This window comes from Podarcis cretensis, assembly GCF_951804945.1.
Source record: "Podarcis cretensis genome assembly, chromosome: 8".
NCBI lineage: Eukaryota > Metazoa > Chordata > Lepidosauria > Squamata > Lacertidae > Podarcis > Podarcis cretensis.
In genome coordinates, this window is record NC_137177.1 from 93783018 (window position 1) to 93796123 (window position 13106).

The 13106-nt window shown below is 48.7% G+C and overlaps 1 protein-coding gene across 2 annotated transcripts in view; it reads left to right on the top strand.

The window, feature by feature from the left end:
• The window catches only part of ZMAT4 (zinc finger matrin-type 4), a 284724-nt gene that overhangs the window by 247200 nt on the left and 24418 nt on the right, over positions 1 to 13106 (top strand). For both annotated transcript variants that reach the window (XM_079989032.1, XM_079989031.1), the window contains exon 6: positions 1421 to 1517. In XM_079989032.1, coding sequence (XP_079845158.1) covers positions 1421 to 1517 — 97 coding nt within the window. The remainder of the gene's footprint in view (positions 1 to 1420; positions 1518 to 13106) is intronic.

The following is a 13106-nucleotide window of genomic DNA, read 5'->3' on the forward strand; positions in this document are numbered from 1 at the left end:
CATTTTTGGTAATGTTCTCCCACATCCCTACATCAGTCCCCAAGGTGTTCCAGGAAGTGTGACCTATGGGAAGTGCAGAGAGAACATTCATTATCCCGTGAGAAGCTTTTTCAAAAGTTGAAATAAATAGCAAGGGAGGAAAACAGAAGCCTTAGCCACCTCCTACAGTTAAGTCAAGATAACAGCATTCTCCCCCCTCCTCAAAAAATAAATAAATCTGGAGGGTTTCATTGCATTCTTGTTCATTTCACAAACGGTCGAAAAAGGAATTTCAAAATGTTCGCACAGCTCTGTTTTTACAGACTGGACAGAGATGTCAGACCATTAAGGAATATTAACATTCCTTTGTTAAGTAGCTGACCAGACAAGAGTTTGTCAGGTGATATCATTCCAGTATGTGAATTCATGCTAATAAACGCAGCCAAATTTCTAATAATAACATGTAGTGTCCAAAATGAATTTTCTGAGCATGTGCAAATGGACACTATTCCCTGCTTTTCAGACCTATATGCAAGTGAATGGTGACAATCACATTTTAGGTGACTGTCAACATTTACTTCTGAATCTTGTCAGTTTTTAGACATTTACAAAATTTGTCTGGGATTGTCACCAAATTTCAGGCATTCACTGTAACATATGTTAAGCTGATAATGGCTGCAGAACCATCTGTTGCAGCAATGGGGAGACATAATGTAAGATTATACATTTTGGGAATCATCAGTCACAATTGAGCACCATTAAGCTTCAATGGAGGGGACGCAGGTGGCGCTGTGGGTTAAAGCCTCAGCGCCTAGGACTTGCCGATCGAAAGGTCGGCGGTTCGAATCCCTGCGGCGGGGTGCGCTCCCGCTGCTCGGTCCCAGCGCCTGCCAACCTAGCAGTTCGAAAGCACCTCCGGGTGCAAGTAGATAAATAGGGACCGCTTACCAGCGGGAAGGTAAACGGCGTTTCCGTGTGCGGCTCTGGCTCGCCAGATGCAGCTTTGTCACGCTGGCCACGTGACCCGGAAGTGTCTCCGGACAGCGCTGGCCCCTGGCCTCTTAAGTGAGATGGGCGCACAACCCCAGAGTCTGTCAAGACTGGCCCGTACGGGCAGGGGTACCTTTACCTTTACCTTTAAGCTTCAATGGAAGGATTTAAGTATGAGAGCAGTGGGATATAAAACTTGGGATGTGCGCTGTGTTTGGTCAAATCATGAACCAAATCAGGTCAATTTGTGTCATATACAGATCAATCTGAAGATCCTAAAAATTAGCAAAGGGCAGATTGGCTTGTTCTGAATGTATTTGCAGAGGTTTGTGCAGATCTGTAGCTCAAAATAGCCGCTCAGAAAGCCAGACAAAGAGTGTGTGCAAAATGTTGACATAATTCACTGTGAGTATAACACAGTGCAACTAATTCTGATGCATTCTGTCCACAGGTCTTAAGCGGAGCTATACCTGTAACATCTGCAATGTCACTCTAAACTCCATAGAACAGTATCACGCACACCTGAAGGGGTCCAAACATCAGACCAAGTGAGTAATCCTTTGTTGGCTGGCTGGCTGGGTGTGACATTTTGGTGAGTAAGTCTGAGAGAGGGGGCATAAGGGCACTGCCCCCCCCCCATCTTCAATCAGATCTATTTTGGAAATTAGGGTTGTGCCCTTGACTTTTGAGTATGATCATAATGGAGAGACAGGCATGGAGGAAAGTTTTTGGATTGCATTCTCAAATACAGGAAACCTAAGATGGGTTTTCCTAGCAAGAGAGAGATTTAGACATTTAAAAACAGGAAAGTAGACAGCTGCACAAGTTGGCTACCACTGCATTTAGAGATTTGAACCCAAGGGAAATCTGGGAACAAAACAAAAGCATGCATTTTTTGAGAGTATTTCCTTGTTTACCTGTCATTCCACTTTTCACTTTTCCTGTAGTTCTATTTTGATCCTCTCTCTTGCGTGAGTGAGAGAGGTTTCGAACTGCTACATGGTGTAGCTCTCCTGGAATCACTTCAGAATGTAGCAGAAGGAGCCATGTACTTGGAAGCTTTCTTTCTTCATAATGCCAGGCACATGGGAGAGAAGGTTAAGGCTGAGTCTTTCTTCTTGACATGCTAACTTGTCACAGACAGAAAGGCTGTGGGAAGGGTTGTTGCCAAAACATTAGAGCTATGTGTAAGCAGCATCTCAAAAGTTATCCACCCTGTTGGTGTCAGAGAAATCGGGAGGATCATTTCACTAAATTTCTCCAGGGAGAGAAGAGAAATACTCTAGCAGTTGCTCAGGGGTGGAGTTCACCATTAGAAAATGCCATAGCATAGCTTCTTTTTAATATAAGGTTTTCTTTTTAAGAGCTTCAAGCTTCATTTGTCCAGTGAGTTTCTGGGCCCAATTCAAGTCATTAGTAAAGGTAAAGGTAAAGGGACCCCTGACCATTAGATCCAGTCGTGACTGACTCTGGGGTTGCGGCACTCATCTCGCTTTATTAGCCAAGGGAGCCGGCATACAGCTTCCGGGTCATGTGACCAGTATGACTAAGCCGCTTCTGGCGAACCAGAGCAGCACACGGAAATGCTGTTTACCTTCCCGCCAGAGTTTACCTATTTATCTACTTGCACTTTGACGTGTTCAAACTGCTAGGTTCACCCTGTCACGGGGATTCGAACCACCGACCTTCTGATCGGCAAGTCCTAGGCTCTGTGGTTTAACCCACAGCACCACCCGCGTCCCTAGTCATTAGTACTTGCATGCAAACTCCAAAATAGCTTGGAATCCAGGTACCTAAAAGATTGCCTCCCCCAGTATCAACCGTCTTGTACTGTATGGCCGGCAGATGAGCCCCTGTTGGCAGTCGTGTCACTTGGGACTCAGCTATACAGTTGCAAATAAAACGTTTTAAGTGTGTTTTAAGTGCGATATATATTGTGACACTAGATGGCCTTATGGAAAATTCACTGTATTTTTTAAAAACGCGTTTTAAAAAGCATTTTCAGAATAGTTTTTATATGTGTGTAGATTCCACCTTAGTATTGTCCGGTTGGTGCTGACCCATGAATGGGCCTTAGGGTTCTTAGTGTTCCCCTGATTATGGAACGCCCCTCATGGTGAGGTACATCTGTCCCTTCATTATTAGCATTCAGGGGCATTTATAAATGTCCTTGATGGTTGTTCATTTGATGGCTAAAATATGCAATTTCTGGCAACCTGTTTCCAAAGATTAGGCCATTCTTAAATGTTTTTAAATGTTTTAAAGTTTTGATTTAGTTTATTTTTACTGAAATGATGATGATCCACTGCTAAAGATTGAGTTTCCCTGGGGGAAAGAGGCAGGTCAAATGGAGGTTTGTATAAGCCTTCAGTGCTACTCTGGTTTTAATTTCAGTTGGAAATTTGGATTACCAAATACCTGGTGGAAAGCCATACATGTGCTATATACTTTTATTGTTCATTTATTTATTTTTCTCTGTTGTTAAAACCCTGCAATTGTGCAATGATGAAATTTGGGCTCGTCCCCTAAGCTTGTTTGTGTGTACAGGTATCAGGAGATGGAAATTTCTATGGTCTGTTTGGCTCTTCATGAAAACTTAAAGAGAACTTTGAAATAACAGTTTTATGTTCTCCCCCCACCCCACCCCATAATTTGTAAAATCCCACTATTTCACTGTTTCATCAGCTGACCATTTTAAGTCAGCCCCCGTGGGTTTTTTAGGGAGCATGAAGCAGGTGCTCCCAGTATGGCCTGGACTGCCATGGCAGGATCCTTCACCCTCCACACCCCACACCCCGGCACATGCAGACACCCCAGACGCACGTTCCCACTCCAAGTGCCATGAGTTCACGCAACACCACTGAGCTCCACTTCTGCTTAAGGTTTCTTACTTTGCCTTTGGCAAAGGAAAACATCACATGCTTTTGGGAAATGATCTATAATGAAATTAAGAAAGTCCTAAAGTGGACTTTTCCTAAGAAACCTGAGGCCTTTCTTCTGGGTATGGTTGGCCAATTGGTGTCAAGGAAGGATAGGACGTTTTTTATGTATGCTACTACAGCAGCAAGAATTCTTCTCGCAAAGTATTGGAAGACACAAGAACTACCTACTCTGGAAGAATGGCAGACGAAGGTGATTGAATATATGGGACTGGCAGAGATGACCGGCAGAATTCGTGACCAGGGGAAAGAGACAGCGGAAGAAGATTGGAAGAAATTCAAGATATATCTTAAAAATTATTGCAAAATTGAGGAGTGTTAGATGTCAGGGAATAAGAAATAGAGAATTGCAGCTGTAACTAATAAGTTAAAGAAAAAGGAATGTAATGAAAGTGAATTAAATAATTAATTATTGGAGAATTGCTAAAAAAAAAATGTTAAAAATAAGGATGCAGTAAAAGGGAGGTATGGGGAAGTCGGAGAAACAAGGGGTATGAAAACAGGATTATGAAATTATACATGTTTTATATGTTTTTGTTTGTGTATGTGAATGTGTTGTTTGTTTTTATTTGTGTTGGAAAACCAATAAAAATTATTATTTTTTTTAAAAAAGGAAAACATCACATGCACCAATAATCTTCCCTTTCTGCTCTCTTGCAAAGAAAGAACCTTTCTTTTCTTAGCATGTTCTATATTTTTTCACTTGCAATTTCCTCTGCACACCTCACCTTTCCTCAGCATCTATGAATATGAAAGGCCTTGACTAGATCCCCCTCACTGCATTTTTATTCCTTCCATTCTTCAGACAATGCAAACAATTTCTCTTTCAACTTTTTGCCTCTGAGCCAAAGCAGCAGTGACTGTTCTTTTTTATATATATAATAGATATTTATTAGATTTTCCAATTTAGCACATAAAACAGAAATACAAAAATACAAAGGTACATAATCAAAAAAGAGAAAACAAAACAAAACAAAACAAAAATAATTTCCAAAGCTTATTTCTATTACCTTATTTCTCGAACCTCCTCTCACCTCCCCCTTTTGTATTCCCGTTCGAATCTTAGTTCAGCAAATCCTTATATAACTTGTTTGTAACTTATTTTCACTTATTACTCCACTTTTACTTTACAGCTGGTAACCACTTAATTTCTGTCCAACAACATTCTAACATTCATTAATTTTGCAATATTTCTGCAAGTAATCTTTAAATTTCCTCCAATCTTCTTCCGCCGACTCTTTTCCCTGGTCTCGAATTCTGCCGGTCATTTTGTAGCACCCTGCTTGTGGTTAACGCTTAGCTGGAATGAAATATTCAACGCAGCAATAGAGAAATTAAAATAATAATTTATTTGTCAGACAAATAAATGAGAGGCACAGTGGTATATGGTTACCAAGCTCTGGCCTGCCCTCCTGCCATTCTGGCCAGCACTTATATTTCCTTAACCCAGCCCCCTTGCTCCTCCTGTGGCTGCCTCTGTCCAATCAGCCTGGTTGAAATTCCTATTGGCTGTTTGCTAGAACCAATCACAAAAGATACACCCATTTCCTTTTGCCCTTTTATGGGAAACAAAAAGCTATATATTCTTCTATCTATAAATGACAAATAAGTAGTAATATATCTTACATGTGTCTCAACAAGGAACCTTAATTACCAGCTCACCTCTTGCCCTCCTTGCCCTATTGCCCTCCAAAACAAATGGTTAATCTTAAATTTTTATCTTAAACAGATGTCAAGGATCTTGAGTTCACATCATCATTGAAAGATCTCCTTCTTTTGGAGGTCTTTAAACAAAGGCCTGACAACCATATGTGTGCTCTAATGATGTTTCCTGCTTGGCAGGGGGGCTGGGCTGATGGCCCCTGTGATCTCTTTCAACTATATGAAATAAGAATCTAGCATAAGGATTTAACATTTCTTAGTTTCTAAATCCTTTGCTGTCAGAGCTGCCTCCAGGTCCCAGCTCACAGAGGACCAACGCTAGGCTGTAGTTATGTACAAAAGTCTTTATTGAGATTCAGTTTCCATTTTAAAGTCGCAGCGTGCAGCTCTACGTCTCGACCTTAGACCGGCGAAGTCCCGTCTGAGTCTCCTCCCCTTCCACACCAGTTTAAGACCCTTGCCTTGCTCCACCTCTTCCTAAGTTCCTTTCTCCTCTGGGCCCTCCTGCCCGCTAGGGTCTCATCTTTCCTGGACTCCTCTGACGCTGACCCTGACGATTCTTGCCCCTCCTTCCGGCGGGCTTTAGGACCTGGTTCCCTATCCGGGCTACCTTCTGTGCCGCTCGCCTGTACCTTTGAACTTGGCGCGCGCGCCCAGCCTGCAACTTTCCTCTTGACCGTTAACTCGCTCTCCGATGGAGGCGTGGTCAACCCTGACTCATCTTCTCTCACTGGTGGTGCATATGTAGGCTCTGACACCTGGGACTCCTCCCCCCCACTACGCTCTGGTGGGGAAGCTGGTCCTGATTTCCAACTGCTGCTCTGGGAGTCCCCGCTGGCCCCTTGCTTCTGGGGTGTCCCCCTTGGGTCGCCCCTTGCCCTGCCCATCGGCGCCCCCTTCTGTGAATCTTCCGATTCGCTGGAGAGGCTCATGGAATCTATCGGGCTGCTGTCATATTCTCCTACGCTGCCCTCGGATTGCTCCCCCTCGCTCTCCATCTCCTCTCCTCCCTGCGCTCCCGCTGAGTCCCTGACATCCATCCCCCCCTCGAAGCCCCCCTTCTCCCCTCCCCCTCTTCTGGCATGGGTTCCGGGTGCTCCAATGCTGTGGGGGTGCATGCCGGATACAGGTCTTCCCCCCTGGCATGCTGCCAGTCCGTGACGGGTACATCGACGTCGCTCTCTTCCGCTTCCACCTCGTTGCCGGCGTGCTCGAACCCAGGATCCTCCCCCAACCCGTCCATGCCCCCTTGTTCCCCCATTTCCTTGGGGAGTCTGCATGCCAGGGCCCTCTGAGCAGTCTCCTGCGCCACTCCTCCTCGGGTTGAGTGTCCCACCAATAAGAGCGTTCCGCACCCAAGTCTGAGACCGACCCCTCCGGCGAGGTAGTCTCTGGAACCGTCTCCTCAGCCGAGGAGAACCCCTGAAACGTACTGGCTGAGAGTGTGGGGGTGAAAAGATATTCGTCAAAATAATCCTCCGGCATGGGCCTGTGTGGGAAGAGTGCGTGGAACTCGTCTTTGAGGTAGTGCTCCTCCACCGCATAGTACGGCACCCAGCTGTTGGCGCTGGCCGGGGCACCTTCCCTTGCGATGAGATATTCGACTCCCTCTTCCCCCCATCTCGAGTCCAAAATCTCCGTCACCTCGTTGAGTGGCCCCACCCTCGGCGACCCCCCTGTCACGGGTGCGTCTCTAAGCGGACTGGGAGCTGTCCCTGGCTCCTGAAACCTGTGAGGTGCCTTGTAGGGCGTTAGCACCGATCTATGAAAGACCGGGTGCATTCTGGAACCCTCCGGTAGTGTCAAACGGAAAGCCACTGGGTTGATCTGTGCCTCGACTAGGTAAGGGCCCAGCTGCTTGTGTCCTAGCTTCTTCTTAGCTAAGGATCTGGCCGGCACTGCCTGGGCCGCTAACCAGACCCAGTCCCCTACCCGTATGTCCTCCCCCACTCTTCTGTGTTTGTCTGCTTGCATCTTGTATACGTGTTTTGCTAGGTCTAACTGTCTACGGAGCTGTTCATGGACCTCCTGTAACTCCTCTGCCAATGCCTCTGCTCCCTGTGGCTCCCCCTCCCCCTCTTTCTCTAAGCCCGGGAAGGTCCTGGGATGTCGCCCGTGGTTGGCGAAAAACGGTGTCACCCCCGTGGACACGTGTTGTGTGTTGTTGTAGGCAAACTCGGCCAGGGGCAGGTAGTCCACCCAGGTCGAGGGCTGCTGGTTGGCGTAACATCTCAGGTACTGCTGCATGACGGCGTTGACCCTCTCCGCTTGTCCGTTGGTCTGCGGGTGTCTTGCCGACGCTAGGTTGACCTTGACGTTCAGGATGCCCATCAGCTTCCGCCAGAAACTCGAGATGAACTGGCGCCCCCAGTCGGACAGGATAGACCGTGGCAGGCCGTGTACCTTGAACACGTGGTCTATGAACAGCTTGGCTGTCTGTTCCGCTGTGGCCACCTTCGCGCAAGGAATGAAGTGCGCCATCTTGGTGAACATGTCGACTACCACGAGTACTGCTGTTTTGCCCCTCGAGCTGGGCAGGTCAGTGACAAAGTCCAAGGCTACCCTCTCCCATGGTTCGGACGGGGTCTGTAGCGGTTCTAACAGTCCCGCCGGCGGTCTGTGTACTGGCTTGGCCCTTTGGCAGGTGTCGCACCTCGTGACGTAATCCGTGACTTCTCCCCGCATCTTGGGCCACCAAAAGTCTCTGGCTACTAATTCCACCGTCTTTTCCTTGCCGAAATGCCGGCGCTGGGTGCGTCGTGTAGCTGTTGCAGTACTGTCGCGCGGAGTTCATCTCCCGGTACGTAGATGGCCCCCTTGCGGAGGAGCAGTCCGTCGCGTATCTGGAACTCGTCGTCCTTTGCCGTGCCGCTGCGCACCTCCTCCATCTTGGAGCACGCGAAGGAATCTGTTCGCAGCTCGCGCCGTATCGCTTCCAGGTCTACGGTGGCTGAAGCGCATGCCCACGCCTTGGGTGCGAAAATGTGTTTGGCCGCTACCGGTGCTGCTTCCTCCAGATACTGCGGCTTCCTGGATAGCGCATCAGCCATGATGTTGTTGTCTCCGGGGATATATTCTATCCTGAAGTCGAAATCCGCAAAGAACTCCGCCCAGCGGATGTGTCTCTGGTTCAGGAACCGCGCCGTGCGCCAGTACTCCAGGTTCTTATGGTCCGTGCGAACTTGCACCGTGTGTTTGACTCCGATGAGGAAGTGCCGCCACGCCTTGAATGCTGCATGAATGGCCAGCAACTCTCTGTCCCAGATGGTGTAGTTCTGCTCCGACTTGCTGAGTTTCCTGGAGTAGAAAGCACACGGCCTCCAATCCCCTTGCGGGTCTTGCTGCAACAGGACTGCCCCCACGGCTCTGTCGGAGGCATCCGTCTCAACCCTCATGGGTTTGCTGGGGTTCACATGCAGCAGTTGTTCCTCGGAAGCGAAAAGACGCTTGAGTTTCTGAAAGGACTGCTCCGCCTGCTCCGTCCAGATGAACTTCTTCTTCTTGGAGCTGAGGGTGTCCGTGATGGCCGCCGTCTGCATAGCGAAACCCTTGATGAACTTGCGATAAAAGTTAGCAAAGCCGACAAACCTCTGGACCTCCTTCCGATTGCGCGGGCTCTTCCAGTCCAGTACTGATCGTACCTTGGCGCTGTCCATGGCGATTCCCTTGTCGGACAGCTTGTAGCCCAGGAAATCCACCTCCGTCATGTCGAACTGGCATTTCTCCAGTTTGGCGTAAAGCCTGTGCTCCCGTAGTCTTTGCAGGACTTCCTTGACATCTCTCTCGTGAGCCTCCTGCGATTCCGCAAAGATCAGAATGTCGTCCAGGAAGCAGACGCACTTCTTGTAGAGGAGCCCCGCTAACACGTGATGCATGAAGGCTTGGAAGCAGTGGGAGCCATTTTGTAAACCGAAGGGCATAACCCTATACTCATAGGTGCCCAAGGGCGTGAACATGGCCGTCTTCCACTCGTCGCCCTCCCGCATGCGTATAAGATTGTACGCCCCTCGTAGATCCAACTTGGTGAAGATGCGTCCCTTCCTCACCGTCGCGAGCAAGTCGTCGATCTTGGGCATCGGGAAAGTCGTGGGCTTGGTTTTGGAGTTTAAAATTCTGAAATCAACTACTAGCCTCTTCTGGGGCGTGTCTTTTTTCTTCACAAAGAACACAGGACTGCCCCCCACTGCTTTGGATTCTCGGATGAAGCCCCGCTTCAAATTGTGATCTATGAACTCCCTGAGCTCTTGCAGTTCGTCTTCAGACATGGAGTACAGTTTTCCGGTCGGCAGCGTTGCCCCCGGCAGGAGGTCAATCTTGCAGTCGTAGGGTCTGTGGGGAGGCAGCTTGTCCGCTTCCTTCTCGCAGAAGACCTCCAAAAACGCCTTGTACTTGTCGGGTACCGCTTGCAGCATGCCCAGTTGTAGCTGTGGGTCATCCTCTTGCCCCTCGTCTTCCTGGTTAGTCATGATGCAATGTTCTGCGCAGTAGGAGGAGCAGAAGGTCAATTTACGCTGGTACCATGCCAATGCCGGGCTGTGCCTGTCTAACCAGCTCATGCCCAACACTATGGGCGTGTCTGACAGTTGGGTGACGTTGAAGCTGATGACTTCGCGGTGATTTCCAATTTGCATCACCATTGGCGGCGTTTGCTGTACCACCTGTCCCCCCAGCAATTCTCTTCCATCGACTGTCACTACTTTCAGGGGCATCGCGGCAGGCAGGAGCACTATGCTATGTTGCTTGACGAAATCCACTCCTATAAAGTCTGCATTGCTACCAGAGTCAATGGTAATAGGGACTTCCATGGTGAGCCCATTGGGAAGCTGGAGTGTTGCGGTGAGCTGCACCACTGGTTTGGGCAGGAGGGGGTCTGTGGGCTGTAAGATTCCTGGGGACTGCTTCACTGACTCGTCTGGCTGGGCCCCAGCGGCTCTGCTTCCAGCCAGACTTCGTCGTTTCCCTGCTGCGGTTCCCTCTGCTGAGCTGCTTCTGTTACTTTTGCTGAGGCTGCATTGTGCTTGCGGAGCCTCTGGGGGCACTCTTTTGCCATATGCTGAGCACTTTCGCAGATGTAACACTTCCTGTTCCCTCTAGGAGGCTTCACCTTGGCTGCTCCTGGTGCTAGGGCTCTGGTTGCTGACTGAGCCTTGGCACCACCTATCTCCATCGGCTCCTCTCCCCCTCCCAGTGGAGGCGTGGATTGAGCGCGCGCTGAGTCTCTGGGAAAGAAAGGAGGTGCCCTTGCTGGCGTGCATCCCCAACGCCCTTCATCTTTGCTCCAGGGACGTTCTTCTAGCCGCACACCAATCGTCAGCGCCTTCTGGACCACTTCTTGAGTGCTCCGTGGTCTCTCCCCCCTTGCGATTTCGTCTTTCACAGCCCCGTTCAGCCCCTCCCAGAACAGGTCCCTGACGGACGCTGAGTCTTTTTCCCATCCCAGCGCATTGACCAATGCAAAAAAGCGGGAATGATATTGCCTTACAGTGGCTCTGCCTTGTTTCAAACCGTGAATCTCTTTTCTAGCGACATCCACATCTATCTCCGATAAAAAACAATCGTCCATTGCCTTAATGAAGGCTTTTGCGTTTTGGAGGGCTGGATCATTATCTCTCCACAGATTGCGCAACCACGCTTTAGCTTCTCCATGGAGATGCGTTAGTATGAAGCCTACTTTCTCCTGCTCATCTCTAAAGTCCTTCTCCAGCAACTTTAGCGCAAAAACTACGTCTGCTCTGAAGTTAGGATATTGCTGCAGACTCCCATCGAAATGCGACACCAGGCTCCCCCCTCTCTTCCCGAGCCCGATCCCTTCTGATTTGGCTCCCGGTGGCCCCTGTTTAGTCAACATTTCCAACCTGGTTTGGAGATCCTTGCAGACAGCATCTGATTCCTCTTCTCTCCTCTTTGCCGCTCGTATTTCTGCGTTAAGTTGTACCACGGCATCTTGCAAAGCTGCCAGTCGTTCTTCTGTAGTCATCTTGTGCTGCTTTTGTGAGCTCGCGAAGCACCAATCTTCGCCCCTCGCTGCGTCCTCTCACGTTGCGAGGTTCTTTGAGTCTGAGACGGGACTTACTGTCAGAGCTGCCTCCAGGTCCCAGCTCACAGAGGACCAACGCTAGGCTGTAGTTATGTACAAAAGTCTTTATTGAGATTCAGTTTCCATTTTAAAGCCGCAGCGTGCAGCTCTACGTCTCGACCTTAGACCGGCGAAGTCCCGTCTGAGTCTCCTCCCCTTCCACACCAGTTTAAGACCCTCGCCTTGCTCCACCTCTTCCTAAGTTCCTTTCTCCTCTGGGCCCTCCTGCCCGCTAGGGTCTCATCCTTCCTGGACTCCTCTGACGCTGACCCTGACGATTCTTGCCCCTCCTTCCGGCGGGCTTTAGGACCTGGTTCCCTATCCGGGCTACCTTCTGTGCCGCTCGCCTGTACCTTTGAACTTGGCGCGCGCGCCCAGCCTGCAACTTTCCTCTTGACCGTTAACTCGCTCTCCGATGGAGGCGTGGTCAACCCTGACTCATCTTCTCTCACTGGTGGTGCATATGTGGGCTCTGACACCTGGGACTCCTCCCCCCCACTACGCTCTGGTGGGGAAGCTGGTCCTGATTTCCAATTGCTGCTCTGGGAGTCCCCGCTGGCCCCTTGCTTCTGGGGTGTCCCCCTTGGGTCGCCCCTTGCCCTGCCCATCGGCGCCCCCTTCTGTGAATCTTCCGATTCGCTGGAGAGGCTCATGGAATCTATCGGGCTGCTGTCATATTCTCCTACGCTGCCCTCGGATTGCTCCCCCTCGCTCTCCATCTCCTCTCCTCCCTGCGCTCCCGCTGAGTCCCTGACATTTGCATAATTACATTTAAGCCAATATATTTAATACATAACATAAATAATCTTTTAAAAGGAAAAGAAATCTTAAAAGGATCTCAGTTTAAGAAAGAAACAACTTTAGAAAAAGACTTCCCAAAATACTCTCTTCCTTTCTGCCAGCCAGATGCTCTTGGCGTTTTAACCTTAGGAAAATATGGCTCAAGTTTAATGGGAGGCACATGGTTTTATTTTACTATTTACCAACTATTAACCAACATGGCACATGGCACATGGTTTTATTTTACTATTTACCAACTATTACCTACTATTAACCACTCTTACAGCTTAATTGTACTTTGCAACATGCAAGGTCAGTGTCCTCGCTCTCAGCCTGTAATTCCCTTTTTACGACTTTGAGAATTGTTTTCTGCTATAAATCAGGGGGCCCCCTTGTCCAGGAGAATAAACATTGCCAAGGTTCTTAGGCAGCTGGTCTTCTGCCTGGCATGAAACATTTGAAAATCTTTAAGCTCATCTTAATATACAGGCCTTAATCAAAAATATAAGCTTTGATAAAAATGCAGGCTTATGATTAGATGCCTCAATTTCTGCCAGTCCCATATAGTCGATCATCTTCATTTGCCATTCTTCCAGAGTGGGTAGATCTTGTGTCTTCCAATGTTTTGCAATCAGTATTCTTGCTGCTGTTGTTGCATACATAAAGAAGGTTCTGTCCTT